Source organism: Salvelinus alpinus, chromosome 3 (assembly GCF_045679555.1).
Source record: "Salvelinus alpinus chromosome 3, SLU_Salpinus.1, whole genome shotgun sequence".
Taxonomy (NCBI): domain Eukaryota; kingdom Metazoa; phylum Chordata; class Actinopteri; order Salmoniformes; family Salmonidae; genus Salvelinus; species Salvelinus alpinus.
In genome coordinates, this window is record NC_092088.1 from 44,723,395 (window position 1) to 44,743,270 (window position 19,876).

At 44.5% G+C, this 19,876-nt stretch overlaps 1 protein-coding gene across 1 annotated transcript in view; it reads right to left on the bottom strand.

Annotated features, from left to right (window-relative positions):
* The window catches only part of LOC139570791 (melanopsin-A-like), a 75,247-nt gene that overhangs the window by 7,525 nt on the left and 47,846 nt on the right, over nucleotides 1–19,876 (bottom strand). Inside the window, exons 5-9 of the mRNA XM_071392979.1 lie at nucleotides 18,678–18,849; nucleotides 18,341–18,505; nucleotides 14,119–14,226; nucleotides 5,944–6,139; nucleotides 5,681–5,851 (exon numbers count right to left, since the gene is read on the bottom strand). Coding sequence (XP_071249080.1) covers nucleotides 5,681–5,851; nucleotides 5,944–6,139; nucleotides 14,119–14,226; nucleotides 18,341–18,505; nucleotides 18,678–18,849 — 812 coding nt within the window. The remainder of the gene's footprint in view (nucleotides 1–5,680; nucleotides 5,852–5,943; nucleotides 6,140–14,118; nucleotides 14,227–18,340; nucleotides 18,506–18,677; nucleotides 18,850–19,876) is intronic.

A 19,876-nucleotide genomic window follows, 5' to 3' on the forward strand; every position in this document is an offset into this window, starting at 1 on the left:
GATTCATCGCCCCCAACGTGTTCAAAGGATCATGGCCGTTTTAGACTGAAAAGCCCTATACCGAATGACCATGAAATGCAGGATTTTGATTATCATTATCACTATCATCGCTAGCATAGCTGAAGTTCGCTAGCTAGCTGGCTAATGTTAGCCTACCTCAATACAACTCAGATTTTGCTTGGAAACATGATAACATTTCAAAATAATACTTTTCTGTCATGATTGTGATGTGGCCAGATTGACTTTAGATGCACTATAACTTTAGCCAGCTAACTAAGATTGAGGGGACCACTGTATTTTAGCTAGCTAACATTAGTATTGCTAGCTATTTTTGACTAACTTTGCTAGTAACAGTAATGGCAAAGTTGTTTCCTACTAATTTGCCTACTTTAGCAATATCATCGTATTTCCATGTCACTAAGTTAGTGTAATTTAGACAAAACAGTCACATTAACCACCGAGGTGCAACCCATGTGAAGGGCAGAAATAAATATTGGATGCAGCCACTAGCTAACTCTTTTCTGACTACAACAGTTGACTAACTAGCAGCAACAAACTCAAACCAACCCAGGGCCATAGCAAAATATGTCACAGTTGGTTGCATAGTGTAACGGCTTCCCCGGCCTCAATCTAATCCAATGGAGCCAGTCAGTCTACATCTGTAAAGCATTAAATTAGCTTCCAAACAAGATTACATTATTTCTCGAGCTATCTTATAATTGAGGGAGGATGACAATTGTTGACCCTGTTTTTCTGTTAGACAAAGTGCAGAGTTGGGTGCCAGACTGATCTCCTGGTCATGAACAGATGCTACCAGAAGGAGACCTACCAGAAGGAGTAAGGTGGGTATCATAACATGTCCGTCAATGTGATTGCAACGGTTTACCGTTTCACTTGCTATATTCACAACTTGTCAGACAAGACCTCAGAATAAAAGCCTAGCCCAAACCATGGAAAACAGCCCCAGACCATTATTCCTCTACCAAAACTTTACAGTTGGCACTATGCATTCGGGCAGGTAGCGTTCTCCTGGCATCCGCCAAACCCAGATTCGTCCGCCAGACTGCCAGTGTGATTCATCACTCCAGAGAACACGTTTCCACTGCTCTAGAGTCCAATAGAGACAAGATTTACACCCCTCTAGCCGACGCTTGACATTGCGCATGGTGATCTTAGGCTTGTGTGCGCCTGCTCGGCCATGGAAACCCATTTCATGAAGCTCCCGTTATTGTGCTGACTTTGCTTGCAGAGGCAGTTTGAAATTTGGTAATGAGTGTTGCAACCAAAGACAGACGATTTTTAGCTTCAGCGTTCGGCAGTCCCGTTCTGTGAGCTTGTGTGGCCTACCACCTCGCGGCTGAGTCGTTGTTGCTCCTAGACGTTTCCACTTCACCATAACAGCACTTACATTTGAACGGAGAAGCTCTAGCATGGCTGTGTGCTCGATTTTTTATACACTTGTCAGCAACGGGTGTGGCAGAAATAGCAGAGTCCACTAATTTGAAGGGGTGTCCACATACTTTTGTGGATATAGTGATAGGCTACAAAAGCTATGGGACATTTATTTAAAAAAAATGTTTTATACTAGACCTAATAGCCTATTCGGGGAAAGAAGCAGGCTTGCTCTTGTCAATTGCTGAATGTAAAACAGACCTACAGCAGCATAGAAAATGCATGTTGGGGAAATTTGAGGAGAGAAAGTGCATTTGTTGTGATAAAGTTGTACCGATGCATTGCAAATAGTTGCACAGGACATACAGAGATGAGCACAGTGAAAAAGATGTCCCAAAGGAATTGACCAGCTTTAGAAAAATGGAAATCACTTACAAACCACTTAAGCAATGAGGCAATGACATGCTGTGCAAGATGCAGGCTAAATGGCATTTTTTGCTTTTGAATTGTTACATTCATATAAGAGTTACTATATTATTTTTCATTAAGCCAAGATGTACATGCATCCTACTGCATTGAAGTATTATTTGCAGTTGTCACTACGACAATGAACACTGAAAGCACTGAATGGTCACTCTGAACCAGTATCTGTGTGTTACATGCTGACTAGGCGGGGGCCGCGCATGCGTCCGCGTTGAGCATCCACACCAGTCGCAATCAGGACATGCAGGTTGAAATATCAAAACGAACTCTGAACCAACTATATTAATTTGGGGACAGGTCAAAACACACTAAACATTCATGAACATTTAACTAGCTAGCTTGCTGTTGCTAGCTAATTTGTCATGGGATATAAACATTGGGTTGTTATTTTACCTGAAATGCACACGGTCCTTTTTTTCTGAATCTTTGTAGAATTTTTACCCATTGAGTCAACACAAAATCATGTGTTCTCTACTCCGACAATTAATCTACAGATAAAGGGGAAATCTAGTTCGTTTCTAGTAATCTCTTCTTCTTCTGTGGACTTTATATGGCGGTTGGCAACCAACTGTAAGGTACATTCCCACTATCAACTGGACTGGAGTGTGGACCTCAGTATATATTTCAATCACCCACGTGGGTATATGCTCCTAAAAACCAATGAGGAAATGGCAGAGGTGGGACTTGCAGCACATCATGCATCAAAAATAGAACCAAGTTCTATTTTAGTGCCTGGCTACGCAAACGCACACGAGCAGTTTGGATGAAATGATTGAACAACATGTATGTGTACATTTATTTTGCAACGCTCACACACGTAATGTGTTAGAGACCTCATGAATATCTGTGGTACCACCTTATAGGCAGAGGCAAGTAGGATGCATTGATCAGTTGATTGACAGGTGCAGGACTCTAAAAGGATAAACATTCCTCTAGTGTGGATGCTCACCAATGTTATATAGTTATGTAGCCTATAGTTTATCATTATAGTTATTGTTACAGTTATTGGCTTGCTGGATGGCCTGGGCCTTAAAGAACTCTACCACAACACAACTAACGTTTTTATCATAACAGAACTAGCCTACTAGTAGGTCTGTCTAGCTAACGATAGGGAGCTTGAATTAAATAAATATAAAATGACACTTATACACTTGTTTATATGACTTTAATACTTTATAAACGGACTCTTTCAAATAATTTAATCTGGCAAGTTTGCCACCAGCACGCTACAGTAGGGAAGTAAAGTGGAAGTCGAATCCATAATTTCCATTGTTTGGCTGTGCACATAGCACATACAGTAGGATCTGAGGGCCCATGCTGAATCTTTTTAGCCTCCTAAGGCAGAAGGGGCATTGTCGTGACCTCTTCACGACTGTGTTGATGTGTGTAGACCATGATAGCTCCTTAATGATGTGGACAAAGAGGAACTTGAAGCTCTGGACCTGTTCCACAACAGCCCCGGCGATGTGGATGGGGGCGTGCTCGGCCCTTCGTTTCCTGACGTCCACGATCAGCTCCTTTGCCTTGCTGATGATGTGGAAGAGGTTGTTGTCCTGGCACCACACTGCCAGGTCTCTGACCTCCTCCCTGTAGGCTGTCTCATCGTCGTCGGTGATCAGGCCTACCACCGTTGTGTCGTGTGTAAACAATGATTGTATTGGAGTCATGTGCGGCTACACAGTTGTGGGTAAACAGGGAGTACAGGAGGGGACTAAGCACGCACCACTGAGGGGCCCCCGTGTTGAGGGTCACCGTGGTAAATGTGTTGTTGCCTACCCTCACCACCTGGGGGCGGCCCGTCAGGAAGTCCAGGATCCATTGCAGAGGGAGGTGTTTAATCCCAGGGTCCATATTTTAGTGATGAGCTTGGTGGGCACAATGGTGTTGAACGCTGAGCTGTAGTCAATGAACAGCATTCTCACATAGGTGTTTGTACAGGTGGGAAAGGGCACTGAGGAGTGCAATAGAGATTGTGTCGTCTGTCGATCTGTTGGGGAGGTATGCGAATTGGAGTGGGTCCAGAGTGTCTGGGATGATGGCGTTGATGTGAGCCATCACCAGCCTTTCAAAGCATTTCATGGCTACAGATGCGAGTGCTATGGGGTGATAGTCTTTTAGACAGTTTACCTTGGTGTTTTTGGGCACAGGCACTATGGTGGTCTGCTTGAAACATGTAGGCATTACAGACGGTCAGGTGAGAGGTTGAAAATGTCAGTGAAGACACCGGTCAGCGAGTACATGTCCTGGTAATCCATCTTGCTCTGTGGCCTTGTGAATGTTAACCTGTTTAACTTTTTACTGCAATGGGCTAAATCAGGGTCTTACAGAGTATTTCTTGGTAGTCTTAAACAAATCTATTTTGAAACAAACGATAACCTCAGACACATGGTTATGGGTTTAAAAAAAATAAGACACCTGTACCAGATAGAGTTGAAATGTATTACATTTTGAGTTTGCGTCCCAATAATACACTTTATATACATCTCAGAAGACTGAAATATAACAAAAACGTTTGACATTGAAACACCGGATTTTCAGCAGTTTTTTTAAGAGAATGTTTATTAATTATGAAATTATGAAAAATATTAACAATGTTTCACCCATGAGGCCACTAGGTAATTTGACTGCAGAAAATGGCTTCGGAGACTGTGATCACACAGTAGTCCGGAACAGCTGGTGCTCCCATGCATAGTTCAGATCGAGCATAAACCTGTCACGCCCTGACCTTAGTTCCTTGTTTATGTCTCTATTTTGGTTTGGTCAGGGCGTGAGTTGGGGTGGGCATTCTATGTTTTGTTCTATGTTTTGTATTTCTATGTGTTTGGCCTGGTATGGTTCCCAATCAGAGGCAGCTGTCAATCGTTGTCTCTGATTGAGAACCATACTTAGGTAGCCTGTTTTCCCACTGTTAGTTGTGGGTGGTTATTTTCTGTTTAGTGTTGGTTGCACCTTGCAGAACTGTTTCGGCTATTCTTTTTGTTATTTTGTATTCAGTGTTCATTCAGTTAAGCTATTAAAGATGAACACGTACCCCGCTGCATTTTGGTCTGACGATTCCTCTTCTTCTTCCGATGAATGCCGTGACAAAACCAGCATTGGCCGACGTCCACTTAGCGGATGTTTTGGCGGTATTTTAGGTGTAACTGCGGTATGGCACTGACAAATCGATGAGCGGTTGCTCTGGTGTGTCACCAACCACTCCCTTCCTTTTTATCCCTACCGCATTAGAAGTTCAAATCGGAGATAGAAAGTGTAGGCTCTATCGATGATAGAAATAATGACAGACTAATGCATGTTGTCGTGTGAATTTGGATGGGGGGGGGGTTATAGCCTATAAGTCTAATCAAAGTGTAGACAATAGAACATCACGCATTGGAGGGTTTGAGTGTATGAAGTCGGCTGTGGCTTCGTTACCTTGTCATGGACACTGCATCCAATGGCAGTGTCTGCGATAAGGTAACGCAAGGAGCCGCTTGTGACGGCTCTAACACGGCTCCACCTCCAACACATCAACTGATATGTGGATGTCGATTAGCGCGGATCTGATAGAATCTAGCCGTGAATCTCTGTGTGATTTATTTCTATACTTCAGGGTTATAACACATAAGTACAAGTGAGGTGAGAATTTAAAAAAAAACTTGATGTTGACTCTTACTGACCTCTACTGTGTTAGACAACCATTCACACTGTTCTGCCTTTAGAGCCCGAAATATCCTCCACGCATTCAGAACATTGTCAAACATGTGGAAGGGAACAGAGAGTAGGCTTGCCGCTTGACTTGACCTTGCCCTGATGTGTTAGTTACCTTCTCAAAAATGCCAGAGTCGTGGCTCTTCATCTTGGAGCTGAAGCTGGAGGAGCTGTAAGGCTTGAGGGCTGGGAGCTCGGTTGTGTCCTTGCCGATATCGCAGGACACCTGGCGGCTAGCCGGCCTGGAGCCCATACTGGAGAGGTCAGCCTCCGTATCTGTCCAGCCCTGGGAGAAGGACCATTACATAACCGTCAGACAGACGCCTGGACAACCAGACAAACAGACACATACATGTATCAGGACATATTTATCCGTACCGATTCGCTGTCGGAGGCGGAGGAGAGGCGGGACTTGACGGTGCTGGTGCGGCGTAAGCGATCGCTGATGTCGGAGGTCTGGCTGGTGACAGTGGAGCGTCTGGTGGACATGAAGCTGCTCTCGGTGGAGCGCAGGTCACGTCTACGTACACACAGCAACACACCCAGACACGGGATGTACTTGGCTATGGCCATCCTGAAGACAGAATGGAGTGGGGAAAATAAGGAGATGTACCCACATGAAAAAATACTACAGTTTACTATCGAATACTACAGTACTTAGTATCCCTCGATCATGTGTAGTACTTTTATTATAGAATGTCAGTATACGGTAGAACAGTGTTTCCCAACCCTGGTCCGCAAGTACCCCCAACAGTACAGATTTTTGTTGTAGCCCTTGACAAACACACCTCATTAAGCTCATTGAGGGCTTGATGATTAATTGACAAGTTGAATCAGGTGTCCTTGTCCATGGTTGCAATAAAAAAATGTGCTGTTGGGGGTACTCGACGACCGGGGTTTGGAAACACTGCTCTAGAATACTACAGTAAATACTACTGTATTATCCACACAAAAAACACTGTAGTAAATACTACAGTACTGGCCGCAAAAACGGTACACTTTTTAAACTACTGCAGTATTGCATCTGCAAATATCACAATTTGTGCCACCCATAAGTGAGAAACTTACATGCCAATGTGCAAAGGTATGAGGTATTTTAGGTAGACACAGTATGTACATGAAGGTAAAGTGACTAGGCATCAGGATTAGGGCTGTTGCGGTGACCATATTACTGCCACACCTGCAGTCATGAGTCATCACCACAGTAAAATTCCACGTGACCGGTGAGTCACTGTAATATCCTTTTATGCACTATGGACATGTAGTACCCAACTTGCTAACTACCATCAGGTCCTAATGGGCTGGAACTCAGTTTTCTATTGTCACTCTAACCACTCTGACGTCAATGCAAATGCAGTCGAAAATCACATCAAACACTCATCAACAAAACAGTAGGCCTACAGTACTTTTAAAACTCACCTCGCTGAAGGCTAATCAATTTGAAGAAGGAACTTCAACAGCAGGTTGAAACTGAGTGTAAAACATGTTGTTTCAAAGCCTAACAACGAAATGGACAGTGCTTTCTAAGGTGATGATTAATTCAAAACAACCATATGCATCTTAGAGCTTATGCACATGATCAGGATAGATATTAATAAGAGTAAAATAAAGGACAGAGCAGCAGCAGCAGTAAATGATGAGTGTAAAAATGTGTGTGTAATATGTATACATGTGTTTTTGTCTTGTGTCGATCTGAGTGTGTGTATGTGTGTGGGTTTTGCGTGGGAGTGTCAATGTAGTGTGTGTGAGTGTGTATATGGTTTGTATATATAGTCTAGTGAGTGTGCGTAGGGTCAGTGACTAGCCAGGGGCCTGATGTATCATGTCAGAGGAAATTATGACTAACACTGAAAACCTCTGGACATTCAGTACTACAGTACGACTCTTGGCCTTCCATTCTAACCCCCTCTCACCGGCTGTACAATATAATCTTGTTGCCATCTGATGCACAGTCAAATGTCATAAAAAATCAACACAGCAAAGCTCCCCCTCTCTGCCATGCCCAAATTGTATTGCTACTGATGATATCTGGAAATGTGTATGTATGCCCTGGCCTGTCTATTGTTGCTAGCCCCAATTCTGACTTGTTCTCAGATTTCGGGCTTCACGGATTTCTGCCCTCGGAAAACCTTGGGTATTCTTCAAGTTAACACTAGAAGCTTATTACCTGAAATGGATCAGTTGAAAGTCTGGGTTCACAGCTCCAATCCAGATGTGTTGGTCATTACTGAGACATGGTTAAGAATAAGTGTTCTAAAACACTGATTTGAACATTTCTGGTTATAACCTTTTTCTGCAAGACAGATCTTCCAAATGTGGTGGAGTGGCAATCTTTACCAAGGAACACCTTCAGTGCTCGGTTGTCTCCACCAAGTCTGTCCCCAAACAATTTGATTTGCTGGTTTTAAGCATTCATCTTTCAAATAGCTCTTTGTTGACTGTTGCTGGGTGTTCAAATCAAATCAAATTGTATTGGTCACATACACGTGATTAGCAGATGTTATTGCTCTGAGCTCATCAACTTTGTTATCCAAAGACTGAACATTAGCAAGTAATATACTCGGAAGCGATGGGTGTTGTGCGCACCTCCTAAGAATCAGCTTGATTCCCTTTGTCGAAGATGCTTGGACCTTCTTTTTTTATATTTTCAGTGGTATTGTTAACTAGCATGCCCCCATAAAGAAAATTAGAATTAAAAACAGGTTCAGTTCTTTGTTCAACCATGATCTGGCAGAGTTACTCCACCTCAAGAACACCATTTGGCGAAAGGCTCGGCACACAAATACTTAGGCTGACTGGCAAATGGGAAATAAGTTCAGGCAAAAAGAAAATAAGTGCACTCAGGCTATCCGGAAGGCCAAAGTTAGTTACTGTACTTTAAGGAGCAGTTCTCTCTCTGTGGATCTAACCCCAAGATGTTCTGGAAAACAGTGAAAGACCTGGAGAATAAGCCCTCCTATTCACAGCTGCCCATGTCCCTTAATGTTGATGATGTGGTTGTTACTGACAAGGAGCGTATGGCTGAGCTCTTTAATCGTCACTTCAAGTCAGGATTCCTATTTGACTCAGCCATGCCTCCTTGCCTGTCCAACACTTCCTCTTCTCCCATTCCTTCTAATGCTACTAGCCCTGATGCTCCTCCCTCTTTTTCCCCTGCCCCGCTACACAGCTTCTCCCTGCAGGCAGTCACTGAGTCTGAGGGGCTAAAAGAGCTCGATAAACTTGACCGCAAAAAACATCTGGGTCAGATGGTTTAGAACTTTTCTTCTTTAAGGTTGCAGCCCCTACCATTGCCGAGCCTATCTCTCACCTTTTTAACCGGTCTCTCCTCTCTAGGGAGGCTCCTAGTGCTTGGAAGGCAGCCACGGTGCATCCTTTATTTAAAGGGGGAGATCAAGCTGATCGTAACGGTTATAGAACCAATTTCTATCTTGCCTTGTTTATCAAAAGTGTTGGGGAAAAAAGTGTCAATAATCAAGGGACTGGCTCAGGCACTGCCTGTCACCAAGGGAGTACCCCAAGGCTAGATCCTAGGCCCCACACTCTTCTCAATTTACATCAACAACATAGCTCAGACAGTAGGAAGCGCTCAACAAAGCTTTCTTAGTGTCCAACAAATTTTCTCTGCCCTTAACCTTGTTCTGAACACCTCCAAAACAAAGGTCACGTGATTCGGTAAGAAGAATGCCCACCACCAGTGTGATTACTACCTCTGAGGGTTCAGAGCTTGAGGTAGTAACCTCACAAGTACTTGGGAGTATGGCTAGAGAGTATGGCTAAATGGTACACTGTCCTTCTCTCAGCATATATCCAAGCTGCAGGCTAAGGTTGCATCTAGACGTGGTTTCCTCTATCGTAATCGCACCTCTTTCACTCCAGCTGCCAAACTAACCCTGATTCAGATGACTATCCTACCCATGCTACATTACGGAGATGTCTTTTATAGATTGGCAGGTAAGGGTGCTTTCGAGCGGCTAGATGTTCTTTACCTTTCGGCCATCAGATTATCCACCAATGCTCCTTATAGGATACATCACTGCACTCTATACCCCTCTGTAAAGTGGCCATCTCTGAATAGCCGACACAAGACCCACTGGTTGATGCTTATTTATAAAACCTTCTTTGGCCTCACGCCCCCCTATCTGAGATACCTACTATAACCCTCATCCTGCATATACAACACCCGTTCTGCCAAACACATTCTGTTAAATGTCCCCAAAGCACACACGTCCCTGGGTCGATTCTCTTTTCAGTTCACTGCATCTAGCGACTGGAATGAGCTGCAAAAAAACACTCAAACTGGACAGTTTTCTCTCCATCTCATCATTCAAAGACTCAATCATGGACGCTTTTACTCACACTTGTGGCTGCATCTCGTGATCTATTGTTGGCTCTACCTTTTTGCCCTTTGTGCTGTTGTCTGTGCCTAACAATGTTTGTACCATGTTTGTGCTGCTAACATGTGGTCCTGCTGCCATGTTGTGTTGCTTCCGTATTGTTGTCATGTTGTGTTGCTAACATGGTGTGTTGTCATGTGTTGCTGCCATGCCCTGTTGTTGTCTTAGGACTCTCTTTATGTAGTGTTGTGGTGTTGCTCTTGTCGTGATGTGTGTTTTGTCCTACATTTTTATTTGTAATCCCCCATTCCCCGCAGGAGGCCTTTCGCCTCTTGGTAGGCTGTCATTGTATGTAAGAATTTGTTCTTAATTGACTTGCCTCGTAAATCAAAGTTAAATAAAAAATATTGTATGTACACTACCGGTCAAAAGCCTTAGAACACCTACTCATTCAACGGTTTTTCTTAATTTTTTTGCTATTTTCTACATTGTAGAAAAGTAGAGAAGACATCAAAACCATGAAATAACACATATGGAATCATGTAGTAACCAAAAAAAGTGTTAAACAAATCAAAATATATTTTATATTTGAGATCCTTCAAATAGCCACCCTTTGCCTTGATGACAGCTTTGCACACTCTTGGCATTCTCTCAACCAGCTTCACCTGGAATGCTTTTCCAACAGTCTTTAACTTCTTGGAACTATAGGGGGTGCTGTTCCGCATTAGCATATTTGGGTCTCCAAATTAAACTGCCTCGTGCTAAATTCTTGATCGTACAATATGCATATTATTGTTATTATTGGATAGAAAACACTTTCTAGTTTCTATAGACGTTGGAATTTTGTCTCTGAGTGGTACAGAACTATATCTACAGCACTTTTCATGACAGGGGTCAGATTTCAGAAATTTTTACCCCTGATCTGGAGTCTGTTTTTAAGGTGACAGTGAATGCTATGAAGAAACCGACACTGCCTACGTCTTCCTCTGGGTGTCTGTACGTCATCACGTTTTGAATGGAATCGATTGCACAATCACAGCCATTATAAAAGAACAAAACGTATAGGTACCTCCCTTTCTCGTCGCGCGCCTGAAGCGTGAAGGACATCGGACTTGCCTCATTCCAAATCGTTGTCTAACCAGCAATATTTCTCCGGTCATGTTTTCAGTCGTTATAGTTGTTAAAAACATCATAATGTAGTTAATTTGAACCGTTTTATAGCAATTTATATCCGTTTAGTGCGATTCTGAGGAATTTATTTGTCGTGCACTTTCTAGCTTTGGGAACGTTTCGCGGTCTCGGTCGTTGTTAGTGGACATTTCGAAGGACAGAGGACATCTATCGACCAAAAGAAGATTACAACATAGAAAGGATACATTGCCCAAGAATCTGATGGAAGAACAGCTCAAAGTAAGCAATATTTAATATGATAAATCGTATTTTAAACGCATATTTCGCCATTTTGTTTGTTATCGCGTCACTTGGCGAACCCTGTATTGAAAAGTAAGGATAATTTTAAAAATGTAAGTCAGCGGTTGCATTAAGAACTAATTTGTCTTTCGATTCCTGTCAACCCTGTATTTTTTAGTCAAGTATATGATTAGCTTTCAATTAAACTAGATCACTCTGATAGATGACATCAGACATATTGAGGGTTGATTTCCTAGTATTTTTATTGTGTAACCACATTTTTGTATGGCTAAATATGCACCTTTTCGAACAAACTGTATATGTATGTTGTAAAATGATGTTACAGGAGTGTCATCGGAAGAATTCTGAGAAGGTTAGTGAAAAAATTAATATATTTTGGCGGTGATTACGTTATAGCGCTCTTTGGCTGGAATCGATGCTCTGGTAACGTTTTCACATGTGGTATGCTAACTTATCGATTTATTGTGTTTTCGCTGTAAAACGCTTAGAAAATCTGAAATATTGTCTGGAATCACAAGATCTGGGTCTTTCCATTGCTATGCTTTGTCTATTCTTATGAAATGTTTTATTAAGAGTAAATTGGTCATACACGTTGCTCTCTATAGTAATTCTAGTCGTCTTGTGATGGTCGGTGCAATTGTAAACTGTGATTTCTACCTGAAATATGCACTTTTTTCTAACAAAACCTATCCTATACCATAAATATGTTATCAGACTGTCATCTGAAGAGGTTTTTTATAGGTTATTGGCTATCAATATCTTAGTTTAGCCGAATTGGTGATAGCACCTGAAGTAGTAAAACTGATGGAGTTAGAAAAGTGGTGTATTTTGCTAACGTGTTTAGCTAATAGATTTACATATTTTGTCTTCCCTGTAAAACATTTTAAAAATCTGAAATGGTGGCTTTATTCACAAGATCTGTATCTTTCATCTGGTGTCTTGGACTTGTGATTTAATGATATTTAGATGCTACTATCTACTTGTGAAGCTATGCTAGCTATGCTAATCAGTGTGTGGGGGGATGGGGGGGGATCCCGGACCCGGGGTAGAGGCTCGTTAGAGGTTAAGGAGTTCCTACATATGCTGAGCACTTGTTGGCTGCTTTTCCTTCACTCCGCGGTCCGACTCATCCTAAACCATCTCAATTTGGTTGAGGTCTGGGTATTGTGTAGGCCAGGTCATCTGATGCAGCACTCCATCACTCTCCTTCTTAGTAAAATATCCCTTACACAGCCTGGAGGTGTATTGGGTCATTGTCTTGTTGAAAAACAAATGATAGTCCCACTAAGCATCAAACCAGATGGGAAGGCATATCACTGCAGAATGCTGTGGTAGCCATGCTGGTTAAGTGTGCCTGAATTCTAAATAAATCACTGACAGCGTCACCAGCAAAGCACCCCCACACAATAACACCTCCTCCTCCATGCTTTACGGTGGGGAAATACACATGCGGAGATCATCCATTCACCCACACCGCATCTCACAAAGACATGGCGGTTGGAACCAAAAATCTCCAGACTCCAGACCAAAAGACAAATTTCCACCGGTCTAATGTCCATTGCTCGTGTTTCTTGGCCACTAGCAAGTCTCTTCTTCTTATTGGTGTCCTTTAGTAGTGGTTTCTTTGCAGCAATTCGACCATGAAGGCCTGATTCACACAGTCTCCTCTGAACAGTTGATGTTGAGATGTGTCTGTTACTTGAACTCTGTGAAGCATTTATTTGGGCTGCAATTTCTGAGGCTGGTAACTCTAATGAACTGAGTCTTCCATTCCTACGGCGGTCCTCATGAGAGCCAGTTTCATCATAGCGCTTGATGGATTTTGCGACTGCACTTGAAGAAACTTTCAAAGCTCTTGAAATGTTCCGTATTGACTGACCTTCATGTTTTAAAGTAATGATGGACTGTCGTTTCTCTTTGCTTATTTGAGCTGTTCTTGCCATAATGTGGATTTAGTATTTTACCAAATATGTCTATCTTCTGTATACCCCCCCTACCTTGTCACAACACAACTGATTGGCTCAAATGCATTAAGAAGGAAAGAAATTCAACAAATTAACTTCCAAGATGGCACACCTGTTAATTGAAATGCATTCCAGGTGACTACCTCATGAAGCTGGTTGAGAGAATGCCAAGAGTGTGCAAAGCTGTCATCAAAGCAAAGGGTGGCTATTTGAAGAATCTAAAATCTAAAATCTATTTTGATTTGTTTAAGACTTTTAAAAATATTATTCCATATGTGTTATTTCATAGTTTCGATGTCTTCATTATTATTCTACAATGGAGAAAATAGTAAAAAATAAGAGTAGAGTAGGTTTTCTAAAACTTTTGACCGGTAGTGTATATCCAACATGCAAGCAATAATTTACCTTGAGCAGTGAACCTAAATTACTAAAAAACTAAAAGTACACAGCGGTAAAGAATCTAGGTCCCCTATATATTCATTCTTAGAATCCTTCCTGTGTGGTGAGAATATTATAATGATGTCCAGTTGAGTTAATATCCAGGTTCATGAGTGATTGTAGAGTGGAGAGTTTAGTCTGATCGCTAGCTAACAAGGACTATACCCTTCCTGTCTCTCAGATTTGATAGATTCTCATGGGATGGAATGGAATGGTTAGTGTAATAAAAAACAACAAAAGAATAGCTCTTTGACTTTGTTGCTCAACGTAATTCCCAAATGGGGTTCGGCTGCGTAAGAAGATTTGACTCATATAGCAATAATAGAAACAATAGAAACCAATAGGTTTGATCTTTCATTTTTGTGGCAGCAAGAATACGGTACCTGTACTTTGGGTGGGTGATGGCATAGATGATGGGGTTGTGAATGGCTGAAGCCTTGGCGATCACAGCAGGAACTGAGTTCATGTATGGGGTCAGAAAATCTGCATACCTACAGGAGACATGGAGAAGACAGGGAGAGAAGGCTGTTAAGCTGTGAGGCAGAATTTGAGGTTTAAAAAAGCTTCTGAAGTTTGTAATTTCCACTTTGAACTTTCTGACTTGATTTTCCCCTATGAAAAATGTAGTAACCCTTACAGAAATGTTGATTAATTATAATCCAAATAATAATTCACATTTCCTATTGCTGCAGGATTCTTTTCATGCTGTCGAAAACTGCCTCAAATTAAGATCCTACAATGTCTCGGTGGAGCAAGAGCTCTGGTCGGCCGATATTCAAGATGACCACATCCTAGGGTTGGATTTCCTCAGTCAAGTGGGAGCATGCCTAGATGTTGGAACGCTTAAACCCCAGATGAAAGACTCCGTCATGGGACTGCAGAGCAGTGGAAAAAGGCAACGGCAGCCGCAGTAATTTGTGACAGACAGCCCCACAAAGATCCTTCCCCAGATGAGAAGAAGCAGCTAAAGAGGTGTGTGTGCCCCAGCAGGTGACCAGTTACACGATGGATGTACCTTCGGAAGCTACCCAACAAGCTGTGCGGGAACCAGGGAAGAGGTGTTCGGAAGGGCTGGAGTCTGAGCAGTGCGATAAGTTGGTAGCACTGCTTGCAGAGTTGGTGGATGTCTTTGCACCATGAGACAAAGAATGCCAGAGAACCAGTCTGGTCCAGCACTCTATCGATACTGGCAACGCAGCACCTATCTGTTTGCGGCCCCATCACTTGCCACTGGCGAAGAGAGTGATAGCAAAGCAGAAGATCCGGGAGATGGCGGAGACAGGATGCATCAAGCCATCCAACAGCCCTTGGGCGGCCCCTGTAGTTCTTGTCATTGAAGAAGGACGGCTCATGGTGTTTCTGTGCAGACTACAGGCAGCTAGCTGAACCATGTGACCAGGAAGGATTCCTATCCCCTCCCGCACATAGATGATGCACTGGATTACATCACAGGTTTATGGTTCAGGTTCAGTACCCTCGACCTACGCAGTGGTTATTGGCCAGTGGAGCTTGCCCCCGAAGCCAGGCCGAAGACCACCTTCTCAATTGGACAAGGACTGTGGCAGTTCACCGTGATTCCCTTCGGGCTCTGCAACGCTCCGCCAACCTTCGAGCGTCTTACGGAGCAAGTGCTGGCCACAATCCCCTGCAACAGGTGTGTGGTCTACCTGAACGACCTCCTTGTGCATGCCGTATGGATCTCTGGCAAATCTGAGTGAGGTACTACTTTCCATTCGGCACGCAGGATTCAAGCTCCACTCCAAGAAGTGTTATCGGGGCAGATGGAGTTGAAACTGATCCAGCCAAGGTGGTGGCAGTTCAGCATTGGTCGACCATAAGGATCTCTCTGAGTTAAGAAGCATTGTTGGCCTAGCTTCTTACTACCAGAGGTTCATCAAGGACTTTGCAACAGTAGCCAGCCCTCTACACCGCCTTACAAACAAGGATCAGCGGTTCGACTGGCATGATGACTGCGTGGCAGTATTCGCTAAACTGCGTCAGGCCCTTTTCAAGGCTCCAGTTTTGGCATACTCCAAACCCCAGCACCCATTTATTGTGGACACAGATGCCAGCAATGTGGACATTGGGGCCATTCTTTCGCTGGCCGGATGGGGAACGGGTGGTGGCCTTCTACAGTCAAAGCCTCAACCATACCGAGCGCAACAACTGTGTCACCCGGCGAGAGTTGTTGGCTGTGGTCAATGCACCATCATTTACGATCCAACCTCTACGGGACCCAGTTCCTCCTCTGTACTGACCATGCCTTATTCACCTGGCTCTTCAACTTCTGAGAACCACAGGGCCAGGTGGCTCGCTGGTTAGAAGAGGCACAGGAGAATGACTACCAGATGCAGCACTGGGCTGGTCTTCTCCACACAAACACTGGTGCGTTGTCTCGCCGGTCGTGTGAAGAGGAAGACTGCAAGCACTGCCCACACTTGCAACAAAAGGAGGGTCTCCTGCCCGCAGCCGGCAATTCAAGAAGCAGACTGGAGCTCAGTACCCTTGGAGAGCTGGAATAACCAAGACCTGAAGCGGGAGCAGGAAGGTGTCCCGGTGTTAGCAACTGTTCGGGGCTGGTTGGAGCTCAGCCAGCAGCCTGCCTGGAACAGAGTCTTACCCCTGTCCCCCGAAACCAAGGCCTACTACTCCCAGTGGGACAACCTTGCCATTCACAAAGGGGTGTTTTTTCAAAGATGGACAGAACTAACACACAACACAACTCTGTGATGTGGCAGTTGCTGGTGCCTTATTCCATGTGTGCCCATGCCCTCAGAGCTGTCATGGATTGGTGTGGGGAGGCCCCTTCGGGTACACAAAGACCCTCCAACTCCTCCGAAGGAAACTCTACTGGGCTGGCTGCCGCCAAGACACGGAACAGTATGTGCATGTCTGTGACACCTGTATGCGCCCATGCCCTGTTACAGCAATATCAGGTGGGGGGTCCCCATGGGGCAGGTTGGTGTGGAATCCTGGGTCCTTTTCCCGTGACAGAGGCGGGCAATCGATACGTACTTGTGTCCGTCAACTATTCTACCAAGTGGCCAGAGGCCTATGCGGCCCCCGACCAGTGCACCTCAACCACTGCCAACAAGCTGTGGAGGAGATGTTCTGCCAGTTTGGAGCACCGGAAGAACTCCACAGTGATCAGGGATGACATTTTGAAGCTAAGGTGTTAGCGGACTTTGGTGATACAGCTGGCCACTCTCACCTTCAACGACCAGAAAGACTGGGACCGACATCTGCCATTGGTCTTGTGAGCCTATCGTTCAGCAGTGCAGGAGTTCACTGGATGCACCCTAGCAGTTATGATGTTCGGCTGAAAACTACGAACTCCGGTAGATTAGTCCTTTGGAAGACCTCTGGAGCACGAGGTTCCTGGAGCCACAGGCTTGGGAGTACCTCCACCACCTTCAGCAGCGCCTGGACACAGCCCACGACTTTGCACGGCATCGCTTAACAGAAGCAGGGGTAAAGCAGAAGAAGGTATACAACACTCTCTGTCGAGGTCAGCCTTTTCAGACTGCCCAAGATGTGTGGGTATACAGCCCCCGGCGCAAGCATGGTCTGAGCCCGAAACAAATGAGTCACTGGGAAGGCCCATGCCTGGTTCCGGAGCAACTTTCTGACATGGTGTATCGCAGCCAGCTTTGAACTCATGGACGAGTGGTGGTCCTCCATCAGGATCGTCTGGCGTGGGACACCCCCAGAGCCACCAGGGCGCCGCTGCCGCAGGCTCCTGTCTCGAGGTCAGGATGGCAACCCCACGGAAATCACAACGCTGCCGCTGAAGACCCCCGTCCAGGTTTCAGGACTTTGTGTTGGATTTCGGGGTTGTCGGGGACGACTGACCCCTTAGGTGGGGGAAATGTAGAGGCGGCAGCCTATTAGACTGCCGCTAGTGACAGGAACGAGCTGCAAAAAACACTCAAACTGGACAGTTTTCTCTCCATCTCGTCATTCAAAGACTCAATCATGGACACTCTTACTGACACTTGTGGCTGCTTCACGTGATGTATTGTTGTCTCTACCTTCTTGCCCTTTGTGCTGTTGTCTGTGCCCAATAATGTTTGTACCATGTTTTGTGCTGCTATAATGTTGTGCTGCTATAATGTTGTGTTGCTACCGTATTGTTGTCATGTGTTGCTGCCATGCTGTGTTGTTGTCTTGAGTCTCTCTTTATGTAGTGTTGTGGTGTCTCTCTTGTCGTGATGTGTGTTTTGTCCTACATTTAAATTTTGTATCCCAGCCCCTGTCCCCAAAGGAAGACTTTTGGTAGGCCGTCATTATAAATAGGAATTTGTTCTTAACTGACTTGCCTAGTTAAATAAAGAATAAAAAGGAAAGAAAAAAAGAGGATCTGGAGGTGTGGCTTGTTGGAGGCATGGCTTTGGGCTAGCTCTCTTTGGACAAACCGTTGGTGAAAGTGTCATTCTAGTTAATTGATTTTGCTGTACTCTCTTGATAAGCACTAAGCTTGTATGCTGCCAGTTCTGTAGATTCAATATGATTGATATAAGTGCATGTGATACCAAATAGCCTTCACGAGTTCCATTAAGACAGGCACCGTTTTATTAAAACACAGTACATATCAAAAGCACTCACCCTGCAAATGCAGTCAGGGCCACAACAGAGTATGGGGACCAAGAGATTACATAGAGGAGGATGACTATCAGAGCAATTTTAGCCATCTTCCACTCATTCTTCAGCCGACGGAAACTCTTAATTGAGTCTCTGGTGCTCGCATTGCAGTTGATCTTGGATACAGCCCTATGAGACACACACACACACAGAGAGAAAAATACATGCGAAATGTGAGAAATTTGAAATGCTTCAGAGAATCCAATTTCAGTAACTTGCAACGCACGTTCTTCACTTCATTTAATTGGCCACACATTCAGTGATATCTCTAGAGCAGCTCTCTTGCATCCAATCCACTCACTTGTTCGTTGTACGTATGGCTCTGAAGATGAAAAAGTAGCAGTACATGATGACGATCAGGGGGATGAAGAAGACAAAGGTGAAGAGCAGCATGGTGTAGGCACGCACTGACGGGGTAAAGGTCACATAGTCCCATGAACAGGAGGTCAACAGGCCCTCTGGAACATAGGCGCCTGGGGGAGGTAAAGGGGGGGGGAGTAAGGGAGAAAGGGGGATGGGGAGAAGTGTGAAAGTGGTAGAGAAAGGAGGAAAGGAGAGATGGGACATAGAAAGTCGGAAAAGGAAAAGGGGGAAAATGGCAGAAAATAAGTAGTGGGATACGATATTGTCAAAACCTTTCTTCTCCGACAGAACTTCTAAGTCGTCTACAAGTTGTCCTTCACGCGTCATCTATTGAAGCCCTGCTATGGTAAAACTGTCAGAGTGCCAGGGAAAGTTAAGGATACTCACATCAATTGGAAGACGCAGGAACATCAAAGCTTGCATCAAGGAAGCACTTCCGAGGATCTAAACGCTCCGGACGATCAAAGGCTCAAAGTGAATAATGGAGCAGTTTTGTTTAGCTTTCATGTTCTTGATGTTATTGCCCCTGAATGACGTGATAATCAGCGGAGATGAGGCAGAGATCGGGCCGTCAGATGGGCTTAAGGAGACAGACGCCCTGTGTGTGGTCGGACAGGTCACGCGGGCTGCGGAACAATGTCTGGGGTGGCATGCCTGCACGCAGACCCCAGCCACAGACGGCTGCAGGGGGTAGGCAGGCTACCTCTCTCCCCAAATCCCCTCCACATTGCCTGAGTTAGTGTGTCGCTCTTAAGGCCCTTTCCAGCATGTCACCCATAGTGTGCTAGACAGAATAGTTTTGTCAATTTGGAGCTGCTGGATCAATTTGTTATTTGCCAGAGATTTGCACTGTTATGGGTGTGGATCATTCTGAGTACAGTATACTGTAAGGCCAGGCCAATATGAGGCTTATGAGGGGCCCATTCCAGCCAGTTTGCCCGCTAGTTTCATTCTCTTTCTTCTCACTGAAAGATCTCAGGCAGCTCAGCATATCTGATCAAATGCCCAAATCCTCATGCTTAAACTAAGCTACTGCAGACTAGAGTTCAAAGAGAGAACACAGAGCCAGGGGGAGCACTCTCTCCTGCTGTCTTTCTCTCTCTCCTGCTGTCTTTCTCTCTCCTGCGGTCTTTCTCT